Below are 22,483 nucleotides of genomic sequence, written 5' to 3'. Positions count from 1 at the left end.
CAGTTAGAAAGTATTGGTAATTAAAAGAAAAACAAATTACTCTGAAAATAAGATGAGTGAACTTGGAGTTCATGAAGGCGAGGGGAGATTGGCCCCCGTCTTACATGGCATTCTGTTTTATTTGTTATGCAAGAAACCCAGATATTCAAACAGGAGGGATAGATCTGAAAACCAGGAATATTATAAACACCTTGGAGTGATAGCAGAAAGCAAATTAGACATGAGTTTGCAATACAATATGGCAGCAAAGAAAGGTCAGTGTTGACAGTGTAGTTTTGGACTACACATTCAGAGGCACATCACTACAGAGCAATGAGATAATAGACCCTATTTGCAACTGCATGTGGAAAATTGCAGTCATTTCTGAACATCTTATTAACACAGAGAATGAGGAATTGGAAGGAGTTCAGAGTACAGCAATAAAAGTGATTAGGAGCCAGAGGGTTAGAACTGAAGAATAACTGAGAACTAAATACGGATACTTGGTTAAGCAATTAAATGGGGAATATTTTCAAATGGCGTAAACACCATGGAGGGATTTCTCATGGGAAGAGGACTACCAATACAAATGCATTAAAGGAAACTCCTTTAAATGCTAACAGGGGTTTCTTCCCAAAAAATACAGCATTCAGAAATGTAAGACTATGAATTACAGTGTTCAAGAACCCAGACCGTTAAAAGCTGAGGTGGCTGACTATTCCCACTATCTTTTTAAAAGTGTTAGTGATAAAAATAGGTACAAGCAGGCAAGGAGATATCACTTCTAATGAGCAAGTTTCTGATTCTAACCATATGATTAATAATTTCAGTACAACTCATTTATTTAGGGAGGCATTGTTGACAACATTTTCCTTTTCATTCTAGGTAATCTCAAATGTAATTTTTTACAAGTGCTATTGAAGACAGTACACTTACTTACAGGTAACATTTCAATTCCATTGACATGATGTATTTTACACATGCAGAATTGCAAAGGCAGAGGACTCCAGCAGCCTAAGTATAGGAAAATACTAGTAGGGGCAAAAAAGGGATGGAGTCATTGAAGACTTATTTAGACAGCAAAGTTGTTCTCATTAATAAGGAAGTGAAAAATGCACTAGACAGCTGCTATGATGCACATTTTAGTTGAGGTTCAAGATGCTGCCTGACAGATATTCTGAATGGGAATACTCCTAAATCTAGCAATACATTATGAACATAAGTCAGTGGATTGTGAGGCTATGGGGAAAGCACATTTTAAATCATCTAAACTTCCTCAGTGCAGGAAAAAGCAGGTTTTCATCAGGTTTTCTAAAAGATTTCAGTTATGGCTATGTGTTTAGATCAGCTGTACATCTGAAACAGTAGTTTAGTGATCTGATCACATCCAATTTTTAGTGTACATTTGTGCTTAATGGCAAGGACAAGTTTCTGCCCCAATTATGAAGTCTTGTCTCAGAACAGGTACAGAAAGAGAACAACCTTTGCTAAAAAATAAGGCAATGTTATCGCTAGTAAGACACTGAGACCTGTTTACTTAAACTGTTCTTGGAAGCCTGTCTCTGCACTTTGCTTCATCTATCCAGTATCTTGCATTACTCCAGTTAGTTATGTTGTCTGCACAGTGAGCATAAAGTTGCAAACTTTCATAGTTTTACTTTGCAGGCTTTGGGGCACAGACTGCCTATAGGAACATTATGGAGAAGCAAATCCCCTCAGGGAAACTAGCCAGCGATGGATGTATAGTCACAAAAGACTGGATTAGCACAGGCTAATTCTTTAAAAAGGCTTTACCAAATTAATTTTGTGCAGGATTCATATTTTCCCAGCTGAAATTTGTTGGTCTGAAATTAAGAGAATTTTAAATAGTTCTTTAAAAGTAATTTTTCAAGTCTCTAGAGTGTAGAATTGGCAAAATATTTCTGCTTCAGCTGCACAAAAGGTGAGCCATACTATAATTGAAGACATCAACCAACCATTCAGGAGTCAGAAGTTATCAGTAGTCTAAAGCCAGCAGAATTTAGCTTTTCTCAGTTGAGCACTCAAACTGCTCTCAATTTCAGAAAAATTTTAGGTCATATTCAACAAAGCAATTTGCAACTTTATTAAAAGGATGAAGTCAAATCAATGTTTTATCAGTGTGACTTCAGTAAAGGTTACATGAAGTTTTTACTTGATTTAAAAGTTGCTGGTAGTTAATTTGTAATTAATAAGCAAGTAAGTATCCTGAGGGGATTGAACTGAAGTCAATAAAGAAATCTATGATGATTCCTTATTCTGCTGTCTCTCAGAGTAGGAATCACTTCATATCAGCACTTCATGATTCAGCTGACTGCCATAAGATGAAAATAACTGACTTTGTGTAGCTATGAATACATACCTTGGTATCCTGGGGTCATGCCACGTACTAACTCCAGTCTGTGTGTGCAAAAAATAAACCTGTCCCTGTACCGTTGTCCTTTGTTCTACATAAAGGAGGGAAAATATTCCTTAATTATTCTAAATTATAAATTCTTAAAAATCTATAAGCAGTTTCTTAAAGCTATAAGCATATTCTTTTACAACATAATCAGGGAGAGAATAGATAACTTAAGCCATCCAGTCTGATCTCTTGCACTTTGGACTCATTAGTATGTTTCACTATCCAACTGCTCTTAATACTTCTAATATCTTAAGTTCAGATCACGATGCCTTGAACTAATTCTCTTCTTTTATAATGTGTTGATTATACTACTATCTTAAAATAAACTAGATAATTGCCTTACTCCCAAATCTGGTGTTGTCCTTTTTCCTAGATAAGATTTAATTCTCCCTCTCACCTTATCCTCTGATTCTTGTTTCTTTGTTGCCTTTATATTTTCCTGTAGTTTTTCTCGCTCTCTCCTAAACTATGGGCCTCAACCCTGTACAAAATATGGTCACAGAGAAAGCAAAATAGCACTGCTACTCTAGTTTAAGAGGGTTTTAAATGCACTCTCCATGCATAAACATTCAAATTTAGCATTAGCTTTTCTGCAACAGCATCACACTACAAACTCATGTTTAGTTTACGATCAGCGCTAGGTGTCTCTTGCAGGAGCTGTTTTCTAAGCAGCCATTCTTCAGTTTATATCTGTACTGCTTATCTCGTGTTCCTAAATACAGACCATTACAGACATACAGATATTGCCTGTACTAACAAGTAAAGCATGTATTTTATATTGAAATTAAGTTTAGACATAAAGCTCTCTAAAAGACTTCAGCAAACGTACAGTTCCGGAAACACTTACCGTAACCTTCAGGTAGGTCAGGTGACTGATGACCATGTGGTCTATTCTGAGGTGTTTGTACATGACCTCTGACTTCAGGGTTTCGAAGTCGCTGTGCCTGAAGCCTCTGATCTTGACTAGGGGATTCCACAAACCTACAATTCCCTCCACCAGCAGCACCAGTAGTATCTGTATATGGTGCTGGTTCCTCCATGAAACAGCTGAGTGGCCTTCCAGGTCCAGAATCTTCATAAACCGTTCTGAAAGCAGGGACGCTCACAAAATTAACACAAAGGTTTGTATACAAAAATGGCTAATTTTTTTCCTCTCCATTATTTGATTTGAATGAACTGCAACTTCTATGACACATACTATACCTTACTTTAAATAATTATATATTTCATTCATTCAATGTGTGCACACATATTGAATTAAAATTTATATTTATGTTTATATATAGTGTGTACACTCTATACACACAAATTTCATTCAGTATATGTTTATGTGCTTGCACACACAAGTATGTATAAATATATAATTAAATTGTGTGATTAGCAATACACACAAATTTATAAAGAAATGGTCCAGAGATATTATATCTCAGGACCATTTCTTAGTTAATTTGGCTGCATTACTATTCACAAGAATTCCCGATTTTATTTTTCCAAAGCATAACACATAGCATGAACAAAAATACCATGAATGGAATTAAGTGAAACTAAATACTCAGCAGAATCAGATGTGACACTTACCCTTCGTTCTCCAACAGCCCTCTACAATCTACCACAGAACCTCCTGAGCCTATTCTGTCCCGTGTCTGTAAACTGACTGAAATAGAAAAAGAAATATTGAAGACAAATCCTGCCATTCCAAGAGTGCATCATTTTATCAATAGTTCACATCTGCACTAATCAATATTTTAATAAGTGTTCTTGATTAAGAAAGAGGTATCCTGATTTCCCAAATGCAAACTACTAGCATCACAGCTCCAAAAGCTAGGCTGAGTCTTCCCTATGAATAATCCAAGCTAGCATTTACTTTTGTTTATAATATGGATGATTTTTATTTATCAGCGTTCACGAAGGCAGTGGTTTGAGCATTAGCCTGCTAAAGCCAGGGTTGTGAGTTCAATCCTTGAGGGGGCCATTTAGGGATCTGGGGCAAAAATTGGGGATTAGTCCTGCTTTGAGAGCAGGGGGTTGGACTAGATGACCTCCTGAGGTCCCTTCCAACCCTGATATTCTATGATTCTACATCTCTTCTGTGAGTACCGAGTCAAGGAAGCCTGGAACTAGAACTTTATTCACCACTAGATGTCACCACAATGGAGAATTACAATTTTTGCCAATTACATTGCCTCCAGTGAAGAGGAGTCGGGAAAAGAAAGGGGATTTGATTGTATTTTTAAGTTGAAGGCATAGTTCAAAATATTTAAAAAACAAAACAATAGAGTAAAATTTGGGCTAAATGCTCCGAACAGAGCAAGAAAAACAACAACAACTGATTAGACAAACTTTCTTCATTTTTAAGTACCCCAAGTTACAGATCAGCTTACACTAAGAGATGGTTAGGCAGGCACACTACCACAATGTCAAAACAACAATTCTCTATCAGGCGGTATTCTCAGGAAAGTGCCTTAAAAATGGTGTTCTGCAAAATGTTTATATCTCAATATCTTCCTTTAGGGTTGATAATACCAATGAATTCCTGTTATATATCACCTTGGCCTACATGTACAATTGGTTTTCCATATAGGAAGTTTACCCTAAGTAGCTGTAGAACCACCACCAAAATCGTCCATTCCCACTTATTCATACCATTTACGCTTACAATTACCAGTTGGAAGAAAGCAATTTAGATAATGATTAAACAAATTTCAAATGATCTAACCTAGTCCCTGTTCATTTTCAGTAACCAGGACATCTAATTAATATTAGTATAAGGAACACAAAGGGGATTGAAGCAATAAGTGACTTCAGGAAATGACATTTGAAAGATTTTTTTTTTTTTTTAAGGCAAGTTTTCCCTTTTAGTAACCATCTGAATCTTGTTTTAATCCGAGGAGTTGTAAGTGTGAACTATAACTGCTTCTTTTTATAGACAGGAATGTTCTTACCCACTATTTGGCCTCGTACTGCATCAGTATCTGTGGGGTTTAATTTGCATAGATCCAAACGCTGGTCTGCAAACGAACAATTAAAAAAACTCAACCCAAGCAAATATTGAACTGAAGTTAATATTCACAACTCAAATATATACCACCAAGGACTTTTGCAAAATACATTTTTTAAAATGCATGTAAAAAAAATATACTAACATCCAGTATCTTTTAGTCTGCTGATGGCATTGGAAAGGAGACGGACACACCCCAGGAAGCCAGCTCCCTGTTTCTTGTGTATTTTCTTGTGATTCCATACACTGATGGTTATAGAATCTGTTTTCCCAACATATCTAGAAAAATATATATTTAGAAGAACAGATTAATTCAAGCTTGTTCTATTATTCTACAGTATTTTCACTTTGCTCCATCTCGATTTAATTCTGATATATTTTAGTCATGTCGCTTTATCATAAATACAGAAACACTTAATCTTGCTACGGCATTAATTAGAGTGCTGTAACTTTGCACAGCATGTTAATGTTACAGCTCTGGTTAATTACAGACAACCTCATTAAAAGTTATGAGACACATGAATTCATTACATGCCAAACTTATTTCTTATAGATTTATGTTTATTATTTTGAAAACATTTTAATCACTGCAACAAGGAGAATGGAAATAACTTTGATGCAGGAACCTAGCCAAGCTTAGAGTCAAAGCTTTCATGCTGTGTTTGAAACACCTTGATGCTTTAAAATCATGCCTAATTTTTTTTTTAAAGTGTCCATAAAGAAAAAGAAAACCCACCAGGAATATTTTAAGAACCACAAGTTATTATAAAGTCAAGCTTCCTCAGGAAGTGTGGCTCTTCTTGCTAACAGATGGGGGAAAAGGAGGCTTGCTTACACTTGTGTTTTACTTTCCAGATAGATTCCTGCAATGGTTTTACAGAATAAGTGACTCACAGATCATAATGCTGGTTCCACTTGGGGTCTAACGTGTTCTTCACAGTGTCAGTTGAATGGCACTGACCTGATCCGTCTACTACTATTTTTGCAAATGGATCAGGAAGTCCTATGGAGGGGGAAAAGGTACAATTAGAATCACAGCGTCAAATTAATAATGAGAGAGAGAGAGAGACATTTTTAATGCATTAGCAACTGAAAGAAAAAAAACAATCACAAGTTTCAGTTTCAGCAAGTTACCTTTTTGTAATTTTATATAGGGCCAATAAAGCATTGACCATAATTTGACCTTTGTACTTTTTTTTTCCTGTTCAGTTTTCCTTTTTATCCCAATTCTGCCATGAGTTTTTAACATTCTTGTAAGGAAAATTTACAGTTATCCTAAAATTCTTTTCTGAAAAAGAAAAGGAGTACTTGTGACACCTTAGAGACTAACAAATTTATTTGAGCATAAGCTTTTGTGAGCTACAGCTCACTTCATCGGATGTAAAAAAAGATTTTTTTATGACACAGATTTGCTTAACATAATTCTAACCAGTAGCAAATTTTGAAATTCTTTAGGGGAAAAAACATTAAATACTGCTTAAATTAAAACAGTATTTCATTTAAACAAATACCTTCATTAGTATCTATGCATTTCTATGCACTTCTTGGTATGATGTTTAGGCTCCAGCACTTGTATGGTATTTTATAAGCTCATAGTGCTTTACAAACATTAAGTGTTACCACCTCTTTTGAGGTCAGTATCACGCCTCTTTTACATAGACACAGAGGTAAGCAGAAAAGGAGTACTTGTGGCACCTTAGAGACTAACCAATTTATTTGAGCATAAACTTTCGTGAGCTACAGCTCACTTCATCGGATGCATACTGTGGAAACTGCAGAAGACATTATATACACACAGAGACCATGAAACAATACCTCCTCCCACCCCACTCTCCCGCTGGTAATAGCTTATCTAAAGTGATCACTCTCCTTACAATGTGTACGATAATCAAGTTGGGCCATTTCCAGCACAAATCCAGGTTCTCTCACCCTCTGCCCTCCCCCCCCCCCACTTGATTATCATACACATTGTAAGGAGAGTGATCACTTTAGATAAGCTATTACCAGCAGGACAGTGGGGTGGGAGGAGGTATTGTTTCATGGTCTCTGTGTATATAATGTCTTCTGCAGTTTCCACAGTATGCATCCGATGAAGTGAGCTGTAGCTCACGAAAGCTTATGCTCAAATAAATTGGTTAGTCTCTAAGGTGCCACAAGTACTCCTTTTCTTTTTGCGAATACAGACTAACAGGGCTGTTACTCTGAAACAGAGGTAAGTGACATCAGTGGTAGAGTCAGGACTAGAATTATTGCCCCTCCGCCCGCTCCAGTCTTGTATCTAGGCTGCCTGTCTACATCATATGAACCTAAATAGTAATTCAATGCTACTGGCAAATGTGGAAGTTATCCCTGTTTCTCTGTGAGAGAGTTAGACATGCATAGGAGTTAGGACAATAATAATTTATAGTTTAAAAATACAAGTGTGAGAACAATACCATAAAGCTATTTATACAGTATCAGAAATCTGTCAGTTATACTTACTGAAGAAATCTTTTTTTGCAAGATTCTTGGCACATAATACTGCAAAACAAAAATAACAGATTAATGTATCTAAAATCCTTTTATAAAAATATCTTCAACACCCATATTGATTAGACACCAAAAATTCTCAATCTTGATCTTAACTTAAAACTGACCTAGTTAAATATGAACACTGCTTTCCTCTTGCCCTCAAAATCTGGAATCAGCGTAGTCTCTGCATGCACTCATGTACAGAGGCAGTTAAATTAATCCCCTATTGCCTTTACCCTCATACCTCAATGCTGACCTCATACCAAAAATAAATAAATAAAAGGAAACTTGGTCTTTATGAACTTTTGGCACGAATTGTTTAATATGACAAAGACCGAGTTCAGTATCTTTCAAAGTGTGCCAGTTTTGCTGAACTTCCCAATGCAGAAAGTGCTCTCTGTATTTTATATTTACATACCCAAAAGTGACTTCTCTTGCCTCATGGCCACCCATTCAGATTGTTGGTCATAGCTTTTCGAGCAGCTGTTACTGTACTGTACCAGTAACAGTTTTGTAGAATTTTTGAACCTACCCTCCTACTGAACCCTAGCTTTCTCCACCTCAATCTGCCAGCAAATTCAATTCTTGTATTCAAAGGTATTTTTACATATAATAAAATAAGATAAAAGAGGAAGGGAAAAAAGCAAAAGCGCTCAAGGAATCTTCAATACAATATCTTTTTGCCCTAGATATAAGGCAAGACCCCATCCAAGGGAACACAGCCAAAAAAGCATCCAATTATCCATGACCTTCTTGAAGGTCCACAAATCAGACATTATTTGCCTCTTCCCAATTCTACAGAAAAGAATAGCAGAGAAAGCAGAAGTGAAGTGACGTAAGGGAAGGAAAGACTTTGGTCTATTTCCACTTCTATAAGGTCCTCTTCTGTTCAAGACTCCAATCTTAATTCTACTGTTCAATAAGAGCTTTTCAGTATCCAGTCTCAGTTCAAAGGAGTTGTCCAATATTCATTAAACTTCTATATCAGGCTAGGAAGCATAACCACTGACTGTCAAATATTAACTTTAATATCTTCAAAATATTTAAGTGTTACTTAAGTGAGTGTGTGAGAGAAAGGCGGCTAGCTGTAAACCAGTGTTCAATTCATGTATCACTAACCACTTGTTGAGAAGGTCTCCTCTCTGTCAGGATGAGACTTCTGGACACAAATAGCAGGATGCTTGTATAATGCTTATGCCATCACTCTACCTATCAACAGCTCTCCTCATTCTTCCCCATCCTACAGCTAACGGGTTCCCATCCTACACAAAAATCAGCCTTAGGAATGTGGGGTCAGACACAGGCATCTTCACCTTGGCTAAGCTAGACTTAGGAGGTAATTGTAACAAGAGTGTGGGAAAAACGATCTTGGCACACCTCTGCTGAGACCCTTTCAGCTTCCTAGGAGCAATGCCACCAGCATCTGCCTTCAACTAGGAAGTGGAGTAAGAGGCTGTCAAAGAGCAAATATGACTGAAAACAACACTGCATTAAATTCATAAAATGTACAACCAAATGAAACTGTTCAGACTAGCTTGCTATTCAACTTGAATTAGCTGCAAAAATAAACCATTAGCTTTTACATCCTTTGTAGCAACAGGTAAAGATTTTTTTTTAATACAATTATCATAAGTGTCTTTTTAAATTGAGCACTAGATCACAGGATCTTCTTCCATAACCATTTCCCTCCCCCTCCCCCCTGAACAAAAAATGAAATATCTGCAGGTCTGTGAAGCATTGTACTCATAAGAACACTGATGACACAATTTGAAATAAAATAGCATTACAGAATCAGAGTCAGTTACTACGTGAGCACTTAGAGCAAAATTTAATTTTCTTCTACTGCTGGGGTTGATTTGAGAAAAAAGGAAGAAATAAACAGAAAAAAGTGAATATAGGAAAAATTAGAGTCAGAAATGTTAAACTGTTAGTTGAAATTTCTAATTAACAAAATCCCTTTAAAGTATGGAGTTGTTCAGCCTCTCACCCCACTTCTCACCATCAATATGAAAGCTTATTGGAGAAGTAAGGGAAAATTTCCCAATATACAAGTTAAATCCTATACTCAATCTCATTGTTAAATATTTTCAGACTGACCCAAGTTTTGTGGGGGTTTCTTGCAGATTCCTTCTGCAGAGCTCCTGAATAAAAGCCACTGCAGCTCCTGACTACTGAAAAATTAGATTCTCTGTTTAATGTTTTTTCTTCGCCACAAGCTTTTGGTCTACTGTAGTAGAGTGTTACTGCCAATTTTAGTACTGCAGTCTGTAAAACCCTCAATTTTAGTTAAAGCTATTATTCACTCTAGTAACACAAAATTCCTGCCACAAAACAGTCAATACTCCAAAAACACCTTTATGAAGCAGTCTCAGTAGCCAGCATCCCTAAACTGTGCCCCTGGCTTCATTCCACTATTTGTGCACTAAACTCACTGAAGCAAAAATGCTTTTAACTGCCCTATCAATGGGTTCACTTACAAAACTCAGATTTTTAAATCCAAGTAAACAAAGAGGTGACAAAGGCACTTGATAGGGGACTGCAACAGGAAGTGGAGCTGGTGATTGAGGAGATGGCTTTCCTCCTCCAGGCTGTGTTTATGCCAGACTTTTTCTTAAAGTGCACTACCGCCAGTGAAACTCTTCTGGCAGGGTGCACTATGGTAGTCTAGCCATGGGCATTGTACTGCCAGAGCGCTATATACCACTTGTAAACATAAAAACCTCACTGCATTTGCTGCAAAAATATTGGGGGTGTTAACCCTGGCATGCTGGTCATTTACATTATGCCTTCCAAATAGCTTCCCGTCACCTTGTTTCAACAGGATATAGTTTTCTTCACATTCTGTCCTGAACTGTTGCGTAGAATTGAGAAGCATTTTTAAATGACTGCTGCTTTCCATCCCAAAGGTAGCCTTTACATCCAGATTGTAATATTTTTTTAAGGGTTTGTGGAACTACCTGCCAATTCTAGTAGCAGATTCAAAGACCACATGAGCCAGATTTGTAAAGCACTACTGTGGAACCATATTTGGCAGCAAGTACGGAAAATGTCTTTTCCTCAGCGTCAGTGCTCATTCTGGGTATGACTTTACTGCAGAGTTAACTCAAGTTATCTGTTCAAGTTACTCCTCTTTAACTGGTGAGCTCAAGTGGGAGTGGCCCCAATGAGAAATAATACTTGAGCTTCTGCGTCCACACTGTTGTTATACTTAGGGCTTCTATTCTTTGGGGCTTATTTCTTGCAATTTGAGTTTTACGTAGATGCCAAAAAATAGAGGAGTTAGGCCTCTCTCTTTTGTATATACTGTAATGAGTAATCTCACTGTAATGTTCCTTCGTGTGCTTTTAATGTAGTGCTGTTTCAAACAGCGTTATGTTAAAGCACACTATGGAACTTTTAGTGTGCACCAGAAGGGTTTACATAAGCCAAATAGTGTGCAATACGTTAGCATACCGGTGGTGTTTTAAGCAGAGGTACTTTGAACTCTTTGCCACTGCATTGTAGGAGAACTTGTCCATCCTTTCTGGGCACATGGAAGGAATTGTGGGAAGATACTGCAGGACTAGAAGCACACCAGAGGCACTAACCTGTACCCAGACTACAGAGTGGTTGTGTTAGAAGTTGACAAGTTGTGTTCACTTGAGTTTTAGCCAATACCCCTTCTCAGGCCAGTCAACTTGAGTTAAAAGGAGCACTGCACTCAAGTCAGGGCTTTTTGGGTGTGGATGGGATTCTAATTAGGAGCAACACTTGAACTACTTGAGTTAACTTTGCAGTGAAGACAAGTCCTCTGAGAATGGTCACCTCTTCCTGTGCAGAAAGAAGGGAGGTCTTATTGAAAGATGTCTGCAGAGCTAGGTTTTGGTCATCTTTGTGCTTTTATCAGGTATTATAATTAATTATCTTTGTTTGTATAAATGTACTTTCAATTACTGCATTCCAAGAGGTGTTTAACCCTCTGCATTCTCAGTCAGAGGCATTAATCCAGATTGGTGGACATAAGGGTGCAGAAAAGATTTTGACTTGGAAAATACTGACACATCTGACACCAGTCTTGACTTTCCCTCCCTAATCATAGGTCAAGTTAGTTAGCACAGAGTAGGAACTTTAACAGGTCATTTCTATTTAAGCTCTAAAATCTTTAATGCTGTTAAGTTTTTTAATTCTTATTTATAAATGACTACTTGGAAAGTTTCCTTATGGGAAGAGAGGAGTAAAAGTGAAAAACGGGAAGTCCTAGATGCAAAATAACTGACACATTGTAATGAATATTACTGTATACCACACAAGGACATCGGGCTGCAATTTAGTTTATGTTTAGATGTGGTCTACATTACAAACTTATGGTATAACTACGTTGTTTAGCGGGCGTGGAAAATCTACTACCCTGAGTGACACAGTTATACCAACTGAAATTCGGATGTAGACAGCACTATGTTGATGGGAGGGCTTTTCCCATCAACATAGCTACCACCTCTCGGTGAAGTGGAATACCTACACAGATTGGAGAAACTCTCCCACTGGCGTAGGTAGCGCCTTCACTACGTGCTACAGCAGCATGGCTGCAGAGTTCCATGTGTAGAAAGCCCCCAGTGTGTCTGAGGTCAGGTGTATACTATAAGTTTTTGTTGGCACAGCTATGTTGGTGAGGGTGAGACAAGCTATGACCAACGTAACTGCATCAGCAAAAGCCCCTCGTGTATACAGTTATACTGGCAAAACTGTGCTTTTGCCAGTACATGCTGCATCCACACTAGGAGCACTTCGCCAGTATAGTTATATCAGCAAAATGCTCCCAATGTAGAGACACACAGAAATAATTTTTTTTACACAATTCAGTCAACTTTGCACTTCAGGGTCTGAAAGATTTCAGAGGGTGGTGTGTATTTAACTTTTCAGAAATCACATACTTGGATCTCTGATATTTAAAACCCAGAGACCAGAGGCAAACTGAAAACCTGTACAGATGTCCATGTAATAACTAATCTGAATATTTTGCAAACATCACATGACTGACCTGCATTAATGATGGAGAATAGTATTATAATGACGACAGTTCGCTAGTTAGCAAAGAACAGGCTTCAGTGGAAATACAAGCCTATCCTGACATTTCACTCCATCTTAACTAAAACTAGAACTCAACTGGGCTACAGGACTGAATCAATACATTATCCTTTACATTCCTAAGAAGTTCTCTCTTAATTACTAGATTTAAGATATTTAGGTCTTTTTATGCAGCCTTTTTATGTGGGCTGCAGTGGGGTTCAAAGTATGTTTTTTTTTCTGGGTTGAAACTCACTACATATCCATCTACAAACAGTAGGCACCTCTGAAGAGAGATTCAAAAACCACACACCTAGAGCGAGTCATTTTTATTAAGCGATAGCTAGCAATTGGGGGGAAGGATAGCTCAGTGGTTTGAGCATTAGCCTGCTAAACCCAGAGTTGAGAGTTCAATCCTTGAGGGGGCCATTTAGGGATCTGGGGCAAAAACTGGGGATTGGTCCTGCTTTGAGCAGGGGGTTGGACATGTGGGAGAGTTGGCTAGCTTTCCAAGCTTTTGGAAATATTTTAACCTTTACTGTCCTCACACACACGAGCGAAAAATATAGGGCTAAATGGTGGGGCAGTGCTGATTCGTGAGGACTGAGATTAGAGTTCTGAGCAGAATTGTGCAGGAATTTACAGAAGGAATTAGGGGATGAATGTGTGCAGGGGAACAGAATTAGGCCTTTGTGCATATGCGGCGAATTACAGAAATGGGGAATAGAGAATAAATTGGGGGGCATGTTAAAGAGTTCTAGAATTAATTATGTGGGAAAGAAGAAGATTAATTGGTGTTGAATTAAATCAAATTTTATTTATTCAAACATACGCACATTTAATTTTGTCAGGAGATATTAGCAGGTACGGAATTTTTTTTAATTTTTTTTTAATATTAACTTCCCCATCTGTCCCCCTCGTTACCCACCCATAATTAGTGCCCGATCCAACTTATCTACTAACCTAAATATTTATTTAAATGCCCTCAATTCTAGCTATTGTATCACTTAATGAATGATCCTCCTGTGCCCCAACACAACATAGCCACTCTCACCCTGTGTCCTCCCCTCCACCTCTGTGCCAAGAACCCACCCACTCCCACTGCACAATTACTATTTCTGTAACAGAAATTCAAGAAGTCAGAAGTGCCTTGTTAGTGCAGCCACTGCTCCCTCTCCTGGAAGCAGATCAGTTTTTGAAAGTAGGAGTTTCCTTTGATTCCTGTTCACCAGCCGCACTCATTTAGCCTCTATACTCAATTCCTACCCAATACCTACTCCTTTTATTCAGTCACCTTTTTACCTATATGTTCCCCCCTTAACTATCTCCCAGCCTCACAAAACAAATGAAGACAATTTAGATCTTTAATAGTGATTTTTAGCCACAGATCTCAAAGCACTTTTCAGTCTTATCAGTATTCCAATTTTACAGATGGGTAAATGGCAGAGCGGGGAACTGTCCCCAGATCTCCCAATTCCCAGTTCAGTGCCATATTCATTGGACTATTCTGCCTCCCTTGACATTTCAGGGGAATACAGCCACATATTCCCACTGCACGGTATACTATTCTCAATCTTTTCCTAAGTAACATATCCACCAGAACCACAACAAAAGTGAAAACAAAGTCAGTCAAATTTTTCTTCCCTCTTTTCTAACAAGTGTTTCCAACAAATCTGACCAAGTGAATTCTTTATGAAATGCCCACAAATTATCTTTCAACTATTTGAGAATACATTATGCTCTAATTACACCATTGTCTTCTGTCACAGTCTGGATACAATATGTATTTTGAGAAGTGGACAACTAAGAGACTGGTTAGAATTTTTTATTTTTACGTGATGTATATACAGGGAATAAAGTTCAGAAAATAAAGTGCAAACATCCTAAACGCAACTTCATAGCTGAGAATTTAAACAAAAATCAGGAAATTCAAAGCTACAATTCCAACAAAAGCTGTAGTAATATTCCCTTCCATATATGCAGCATATTTCTGTTTATGCTGTTAATTTTATGCCCTGATGTAGAAACAATACATCCAAGTTACAGTTGCTATGGTAACCACAATTTTGGATTTCTTGGGAGTTTTATTTCTTAAAACCATAAAATTATATTCATTTCCACTCAATTTAAAAAAAAATACTCTGACTAGCAATGTTTATCTGAATGTTTCGCACATATCTGATCATTCTCTGAAACAGATATTGACGTGCACAGCTCCCCACCATTGCCATAAAATTAAAAAATTTGTTGGAAGGTCAAGTGTTGCACATATGCAACAATTTTCTTGAAATAACATCAAAACCTTTGAGAAATAAGCCCATGATGAAGTTTTAAAATTAGCTGTTTCTGTTATCCAAGCACTAAAAACATTCTTAAAGCATGAAAATACCAAGCGCACACAGCAAGTCTGAGGTAGAGCTGGTAATCAAACTCAAGAGTTCTGACTCTTGCCCCATATCTTAACGTTATACCATAGTCCCAGCCTTTGCTGAACAGCAAAACAAATAATATTCCAAAAAGTAAGCATCTGACAACAGCATCTTTAATCATAACTTCACCAATATGCATTTGATTTTTACAAATATCATAGGTGCGACAGTGAATGGTTAATTCAATACAAAATTTGAGATCGGAACACAATACAGGTACCGATTTTAGCTATTAAAATTGTCTTTAGGTTCAACCTTTAAATGTAGTTCTTTCCTATTTATGAAAAGACTGAAGCTACATCTTTAAATGACATTGGGATCCTGTACGTGTGTGGAATAGGAAGGAACAACGCTAAGAATGATGCAAAGGCCATTTATCAGTTTGTACTAACTTTTAATATTAGGAAGGCAGGACTATTTGTTTCTTTAAAAAAAATTATGGAAATAGTCACTTAGATATGTTATATGAATGTGCTTTAATTATCCATCTGTTAATGTTATCAGTATTCATTCAAATTATTTAAGATTTTTGGCAGAGTACAGAACCACCTAAACAAAAGGGCTGCCAACTGCAGACAGCATTCATTTAGTAACACATCAAACCCACAAGAATATTTAGGCAAAAACATTCTTAATTACTAAATATATAGATGGGGGCCTGGACTCCCCCCCCCCCTTTAATTTTCCAGGAAATCAAACATTCCACAAATACAAACTCTAGCCTTAAACTACTCATCCACTTATGAATGGTTACAAACACAACTGTACAGTGAAATTCATGCAAAACATAAATGAGTAACTTTCTAAGGACATGAGAAATAGGAAAAGAACCAAGTGAATATCCAAAAATTTCTTCCAAAATTACTTTGGAATTCCTTTGTACATATTTAGCAGAAAAGTGTTTACAGAATACTCAGATGATTTAGATAGCTATTTACTGGTATAATGAATTTAAGATAATATTCAACCTCTTCTTTCACAAGTTTGAAAGCTCTTCAAATTTCTCAAAAACTGATTTTCTTTAAAATATATATTTTTATAAAACTTGTGTGTAGCAGATCATTTGGGTGCTAATTCAAATATGTAATGGTCTTCTGAAAACCTACATACTAGTTTTAAAATGCACCATTTTGGATCTTGCTCTTTTACCAGATACGCTCTCTGTTCTCCCTTTTGAAAGCGAAGGGCTCAGCCAGCCACTCTACTAGTATAATTATGTTTTTGTGACCAATGCGTGAAACACAAATGACAAGGGTCGAGTTATGTGCACACAGCTGCTCTCTCTCTCTCTCTCTTTTTTTTTTAAAACAAATATCCATGTGTCAACCAAGTTTGAGAGTCCTTACAAAGAAACATCTTTCTTTGTCCCTTGTATACTGGGAAAACTTGGACGGCTATATATATTGTCCACAGAGCAAAACACATTTGAAATGGTGACAAAAAGAGAACCACATGCCAGCTTATATAACTCTGGCAAGGGCAAAACATGGTTAGCTATTATACTTATTAACCAAGTATTATCTTTGACCCTGTTTACACACACACACACACACACACACACACAGTTAAGCGCCAAATAAATTATCTCATCAGTAAAAATATAGCAAAAACCTGACTGGTCATAGGCTTCAAGTGTCCTACAGTGGAAAGCAGAAGCCTCTGCATTGAAGCTGTTGAGAAAGTTTATTTAAATATAACAAGACAAAAGCCCAACAGTGACATTATAGTATTCCCAAATGGTCAAAGCTCTAAAACATCCATCCAAATGGCAAGCATTTATTTGCCATTTCAATCCTGAAATCTTCATAAAAAAGCATTTTGCATCTCAGCCAAATAATGCTTGGGATTTATAGCCCTTCACATAGACTATATCAAAGACTACTTCCAATTTTAGATGCTATTTAATTTACGTAAAGATCGTACCAAAAAAGAGACAAGGATATGATTCAGAATTCCATATATATTAAAAATCAATTATGTGAAATTAAATTTTATTTTTCAAATAAATGGAAGACAACAAAAAAATCAGGGTCTCTTATGTTGAACCAATACAAGAGCAAAAGTATTTAAATGAAAATAAGCCTATCTGGAATTTTTATAGACAATACTTTTTTTAGTACAGATTAGTGTCTGGTTTTCATCAAACGCTCAACAGGAATGTTTGCAAGAGCTTAAAAACAAACAATGTTATTTTAAAAATGTATGCAGTTAAGCCATCTGTAAGCTGTAAACTATGCAAACTGCTAGTTCATCCCATGAGAGTTTAAATGTATCACTTTGAAAGATTTCAGTTAAACAACTTGCATGGAACATGGTCTTAAAGTAAAAATACAGGCATGACTTCAGTCAAAGCTTGGCACTCAGCTGAGCAGATCTAACAAAAGCTGCTATGTAATGCACTGTGTAAAGGTGGCTAGCAATTGGCTTCTGCTGAAACTATACATCACTTCGGATGATGGAATCAAGAGCCACCAGAAAGAAAAAAGCTTTTTAACTGGGGGAAGCAAACAGTAAACTTAATTCTGCTAAAAGATACCATTATAAAGTAGAAAGAAAAGGAGTACTTGTTCCACAGTATGCACCCGATGAAGTGAGCTGCAGCTCACGAAAGCTTATGCTCAAATAAATTGGTTAGTCTCTAAGGTGCCACAAGTACTCCTTTTCATTATAAGGTAAGAGAGGAATAAACTGACCCAACAGCAAGTGAAAGTCCAGGGGAGATCTGCTATTTAAATACACTGAAACCAACACACACTCTTGTAGATTCAATTAATGACCTGGAACCAACAGGGATATTCCAACTTTCAATTACAACCAATTCTTTTGATTCTTTTGATTCAACTAATACTATCCAAGGTACTTCTATTACCATCATAACCACAGTACCCTAGCACCCCCTTTTCCCTAAATTCTTTTAAATCACTAAATACATTCAAATAAAGGATTTCCAGTACAAGACATCAATTTAAGAAAGGAAACTTCACTCTGTAAAATATCAGACACAAAAACTTTAAGGCCAGATTTTGAATACGTCTAAACATGAAACATAAACCAGTATTTTACATCTCCAGCAGTTAATCTTACACCAACTAATTACTGGAACTAAGGGTTATTCTTTAAAGTAAAATTATAAAATCAAAGTCTCTTAAATTAATCTGACATTACTACTGGAGCGGCCTCTAAATAAATACATACTGAAGTACTTTTCAAGAAGTCCACATTCCATGTTCTCCTTTTTTTAAATCTATAGGATTTATTTTGCTTTTACTTACTATTGTATATAGGTATTAATACTGCAGCCTCCATTTTGATATTGAGTACCGTAAGCAACCAGTGGTCTGGGATTTTCCCCTATTTCCTAGAGCATATACCTGGCTTTCACATTTATATTTTAGTAAGAAACCGATGGCGAAAAGATGGCTTTTACATTTCCATCTAAATTTAGTAAGACTACTTATATCAATCCTTGTGATAGAGAGAATTCCAGAGCTCTGGGCCCCACTGCCAAGGCAACTCTGTTCCCTGCTTCCACAAATTTCACCCTTGTTATCAACAGTTCCATTGTTCCTGATAGATACAGCTGTCTGGGTAAGCATGACAACAAGGGGGACAATTTTTGAGGTAACCAAGCCCCAGCCCATTGAAGGCTATTAATATCAAGATCAGGACATTAAACCCAGTATTCAGTGGGGAGCTAAGAGTGTCCAAAAGACTAGGATGAGGTGTTCATATTGATCTGGGCTACTTAGCAGATGGACAGCCATTAGTTGAACCAGGTGGACTTTTTTCATCAGTGTCATTTTCCTTCCTTGGTACAGTGTGTTGCCATACTCAAGCCAAGGGTAACAAATGTGTGGATGACCACACATCCAAAGGATGGGGCATGGCTTCCTGGCCAATAGAAGAAATTATTTTTGGCAGCTGATGCTATCTGGTAATCCAGTATCACTGAAGAATCCTAAAGGAACCTAAAATCTGCATACTAACATGCAACGCTGAGAATAATGTCCCGGTGCTTGCAAGTTCTTCAAAGCATTTCTCTTCCACCGCCCCACCAATATTTTTTCCAGGTACAGTGTCACACAGCCGGGCATCAAGGCACTGATACTGCTCAGATACTAGCAGCTAGACAGGGGTACTGTTAGTTTTCAATATGGAGAAAATACACATACTGGATACAGTTTTAGTTATTTCCCATGAATAGAACTTCATTTCACAACTATATGAGTGACCGGCCTTGAATCCCTGTTATATTTATTTTAAGTTGACAGTTGTGTCATATGTCATTTGAAAAAATTCCCGCAGATCACTAATAAAGTCTTAGATTTTATCTAGGACCGTATCAAGGTATTAATGACATTCACATTTAAGACCTTCACGTGCAAGATTTGCCTATCAGCTAGATTAGTTTAAAAGATTTATCTATAATTCTAAAGATTTTAGATTACCCATTTTTTGATGCACAGCTAGTTACTATACATGAGATCCTGATGAACAGTTTCAACCCCTGCTGATACTGAAAGATCAGCTTCTTAGCACAGATATACTGCCTTCTCTTCAATGTAGTCCTTTCTAAAACACTCAGCCAAACAAAGTGAGCCTGCCACATGAAGCTTGTATTGCAGCATAAACACCCTAAAGTCATTCTAAACACCATTTGGATTCCTTCCTATAGGAAAATAAGTACTAAAAATGGAGAAAGCCATTTTCATTCATTACCCACATTTGACCATGTCTACATCTCGAATGAGGCTGTGTTTGAAAACCAATATCAATCACTGTTCCCTCCAGGACCCTTCCAACTGTGGCTGCACATAATTTAGCCATTTGTGCAATGGACACAGTGAAACCCATTTAATACTGGACCCAGGAAGTGTGAAACTGCTCTATAGTCACATTGCCATGGCAGCTAGACAGAGACAGACCTAAACAGTAAAACTCCACCGATTCTATACACTGGCACCAGACAGAACACCTAAAGTATCAGATTAGCGGTCAAACATCTATTAATCAATTTTGGTTTTTATTAATAATCCTTGATAGCCACATTATTTCTATCAGAAGTAGAAAACAAGGCATAATTTTCTTAAGCCATTCCCAGAAGATTAATAAAAATGCACAGCCAAATCTGAAGACTAAGGCCTATATTTTCCAAAAACTTAAGTGTCTAAAGTTGCACACCAAAATCTATTTTTAAGTAATTGCTCTGATTTTCAGAAGTGCATTGATAACTCCCACCTATTTCAACAGAAACTAGAGGCACCAAGTTTTTGTTTTGTTTTTTGGTAAATCAGACCTATTACCTAAGCACCTAAATACGGAGTTAGGTGTTTGATTTTAGGAACTCAAGTTTGGAAGTTTTAGCATTAGGGAGCAATTTATTTCTCAAGTCTTGGGAGGTAGCGAACAGAAATTTTCTGCAACAAGACATCAAACAACATGAGATTCTTGGCAACAACTTTGATTTTGAATATAAGAAGTCTCTCGATTAAAATATTACTCGTAATTGAATCATTACAAAGTTTCAACTGTCAAATTCTGAGATTTATACATACTCAAACTATTATACATCCCCAAACTATCGTACATTCCCTCCATTTATCGGTCCAAATTACTGTAGTTTGGCACAAAGAGCTTAAAACTCTTATTCCCATTACTATTTGGATACCTATAGTTCTCTAAAGATCACCACTAAAGCCTTCTTGCTTAGAGCTGAAAATGCATAGAAAGTATGGAACAAGTTGTCTATAGTATTTCTTTTAAATCAAATTTCTCATTCATCCCCCAATTCCTGATCCTTTTGCAGAGTCTATTAATCCTAATATAAAAATCACTGTTCTCTATTAGATAACAGCAGCTAACCTGTCGTAGGAAATACCCCTATATAATACCATTTTCACTGGATTAATATAAAAATTTCTAATATCTGGTAAACAATTAAAACACTTGATTTAGAGGTAAGCAATTTTTTACTTGGCTATTCTAAGAATAAGGCAGTAGTGTGCACATAGAGATTTGTGTTTTCTTGATAGACAAAAATTAAAGGAAGCATACACATATACTCTCTATAGTCTATCTCAGTGATTTGTGGGTCACAACCCCATTTTAATGGGGTTGCCAAGGCTGCCTTAGACTTGCTGGGGCCCGGGACCGAAGCTCAAACCCAAGTCCAAGGACTTCAGCCCTGGGCAGCAGGGCTAAGGTTAGAGGCCCCCTGTCTGGTGCTGAAGATGTTGGGCTTCAGCCTCCCGGCCTAAGGCAGTGGGGCTTTGGCTTTGCCCCCTCCACCTGAGGTGATGGGGCTTGGGCAGGCTCAGGCTTTGGTCCCTCTCCTGGGGTCCTATAGTAATTTTTGTTGTCAGAAGGGGGTTGCGGTGCAATGAAATTTGAGAACCCCTGGTCTATCTAAATCACATATCAGTCATACAAAGAGTAAATCCCTGAAAGCACTTTGGTTGGAGTCATATAAATGCTTGATGAACCAAGTTACTGTACATCAATGCTTGTCTGGTTTCCAAACAGTAAATGAGATGCATTTCCTGGTGTGGAAGACACACGTGACTATTTCTGTGCCTGAGGAAATGTGGGTCAATAAGCATGCATCCTACTGCTGAATTTGCAGACTCTCGAGAGACTAGCAACAATGTGACTCAGGAACACTAGACTGTCTGCAGGCACATACTGTACACATATTAATGAGATTACCACTATTCTGTTCCAATGCTGTTCACACTACACTAACGCATATCTAGCGCTCATTTGTAATATATATTCAAGGAATCCAGCATGTGTACCACAAAACACTGTGTAGCTGACCTTCACATTCAGTTGTGCTAAGCATCACCTAGGAAATACAAATTATACAGAAGACTGACAGGCATACCACAAAGATATAGAGCCACTGAAAAAACAGCTTGCACCTATTATATCTTGCCTCTTTTCTCCATTGGAGTATAACAATTCAGAACTGCTAAGATGTTCATTCCTTTCAGCTAAGGAGAGGTGAAAGGTAAATTGTGTGTAAACAAGGTACTATGGGCAGGAGGCGGCAAGCTGAAACATTTTGTACAGAGTACTCTAAGCAGTTGGAGCCAGAGAGAG

General features: G+C 37.3%; 1 protein-coding gene across 4 annotated transcripts in view; it reads right to left on the bottom strand.

Moving 5' to 3' along the window:
- The window catches only part of SMURF1 (SMAD specific E3 ubiquitin protein ligase 1), a 58,873-nt gene that overhangs the window by 19,282 nt on the left and 17,108 nt on the right, over positions 1–22,483 (bottom strand). For all 4 annotated transcript variants that reach the window (XM_075117588.1, XM_075117587.1, XM_048866663.2 and 1 more), the window contains exons 2-8: positions 7,881–7,919; positions 6,294–6,402; positions 5,545–5,678; positions 5,344–5,409; positions 3,980–4,055; positions 3,249–3,487; positions 2,360–2,444 (exon numbers count right to left, since the gene is read on the bottom strand). In XM_075117588.1, coding sequence (XP_074973689.1) covers positions 2,360–2,444; positions 3,249–3,487; positions 3,980–4,055; positions 5,344–5,409; positions 5,545–5,678; positions 6,294–6,402; positions 7,881–7,919 — 748 coding nt within the window. The remainder of the gene's footprint in view (positions 1–2,359; positions 2,445–3,248; positions 3,488–3,979; positions 4,056–5,343; positions 5,410–5,544; positions 5,679–6,293; positions 6,403–7,880; positions 7,920–22,483) is intronic.

This window comes from Caretta caretta, chromosome 10 (assembly GCF_965140235.1).
Source record: "Caretta caretta isolate rCarCar2 chromosome 10, rCarCar1.hap1, whole genome shotgun sequence".
Classification (NCBI taxonomy): Eukaryota; Metazoa; Chordata; order Testudines; family Cheloniidae; genus Caretta; species Caretta caretta.
This window is presented reverse-complemented; position numbering and strand designations above follow the sequence as displayed.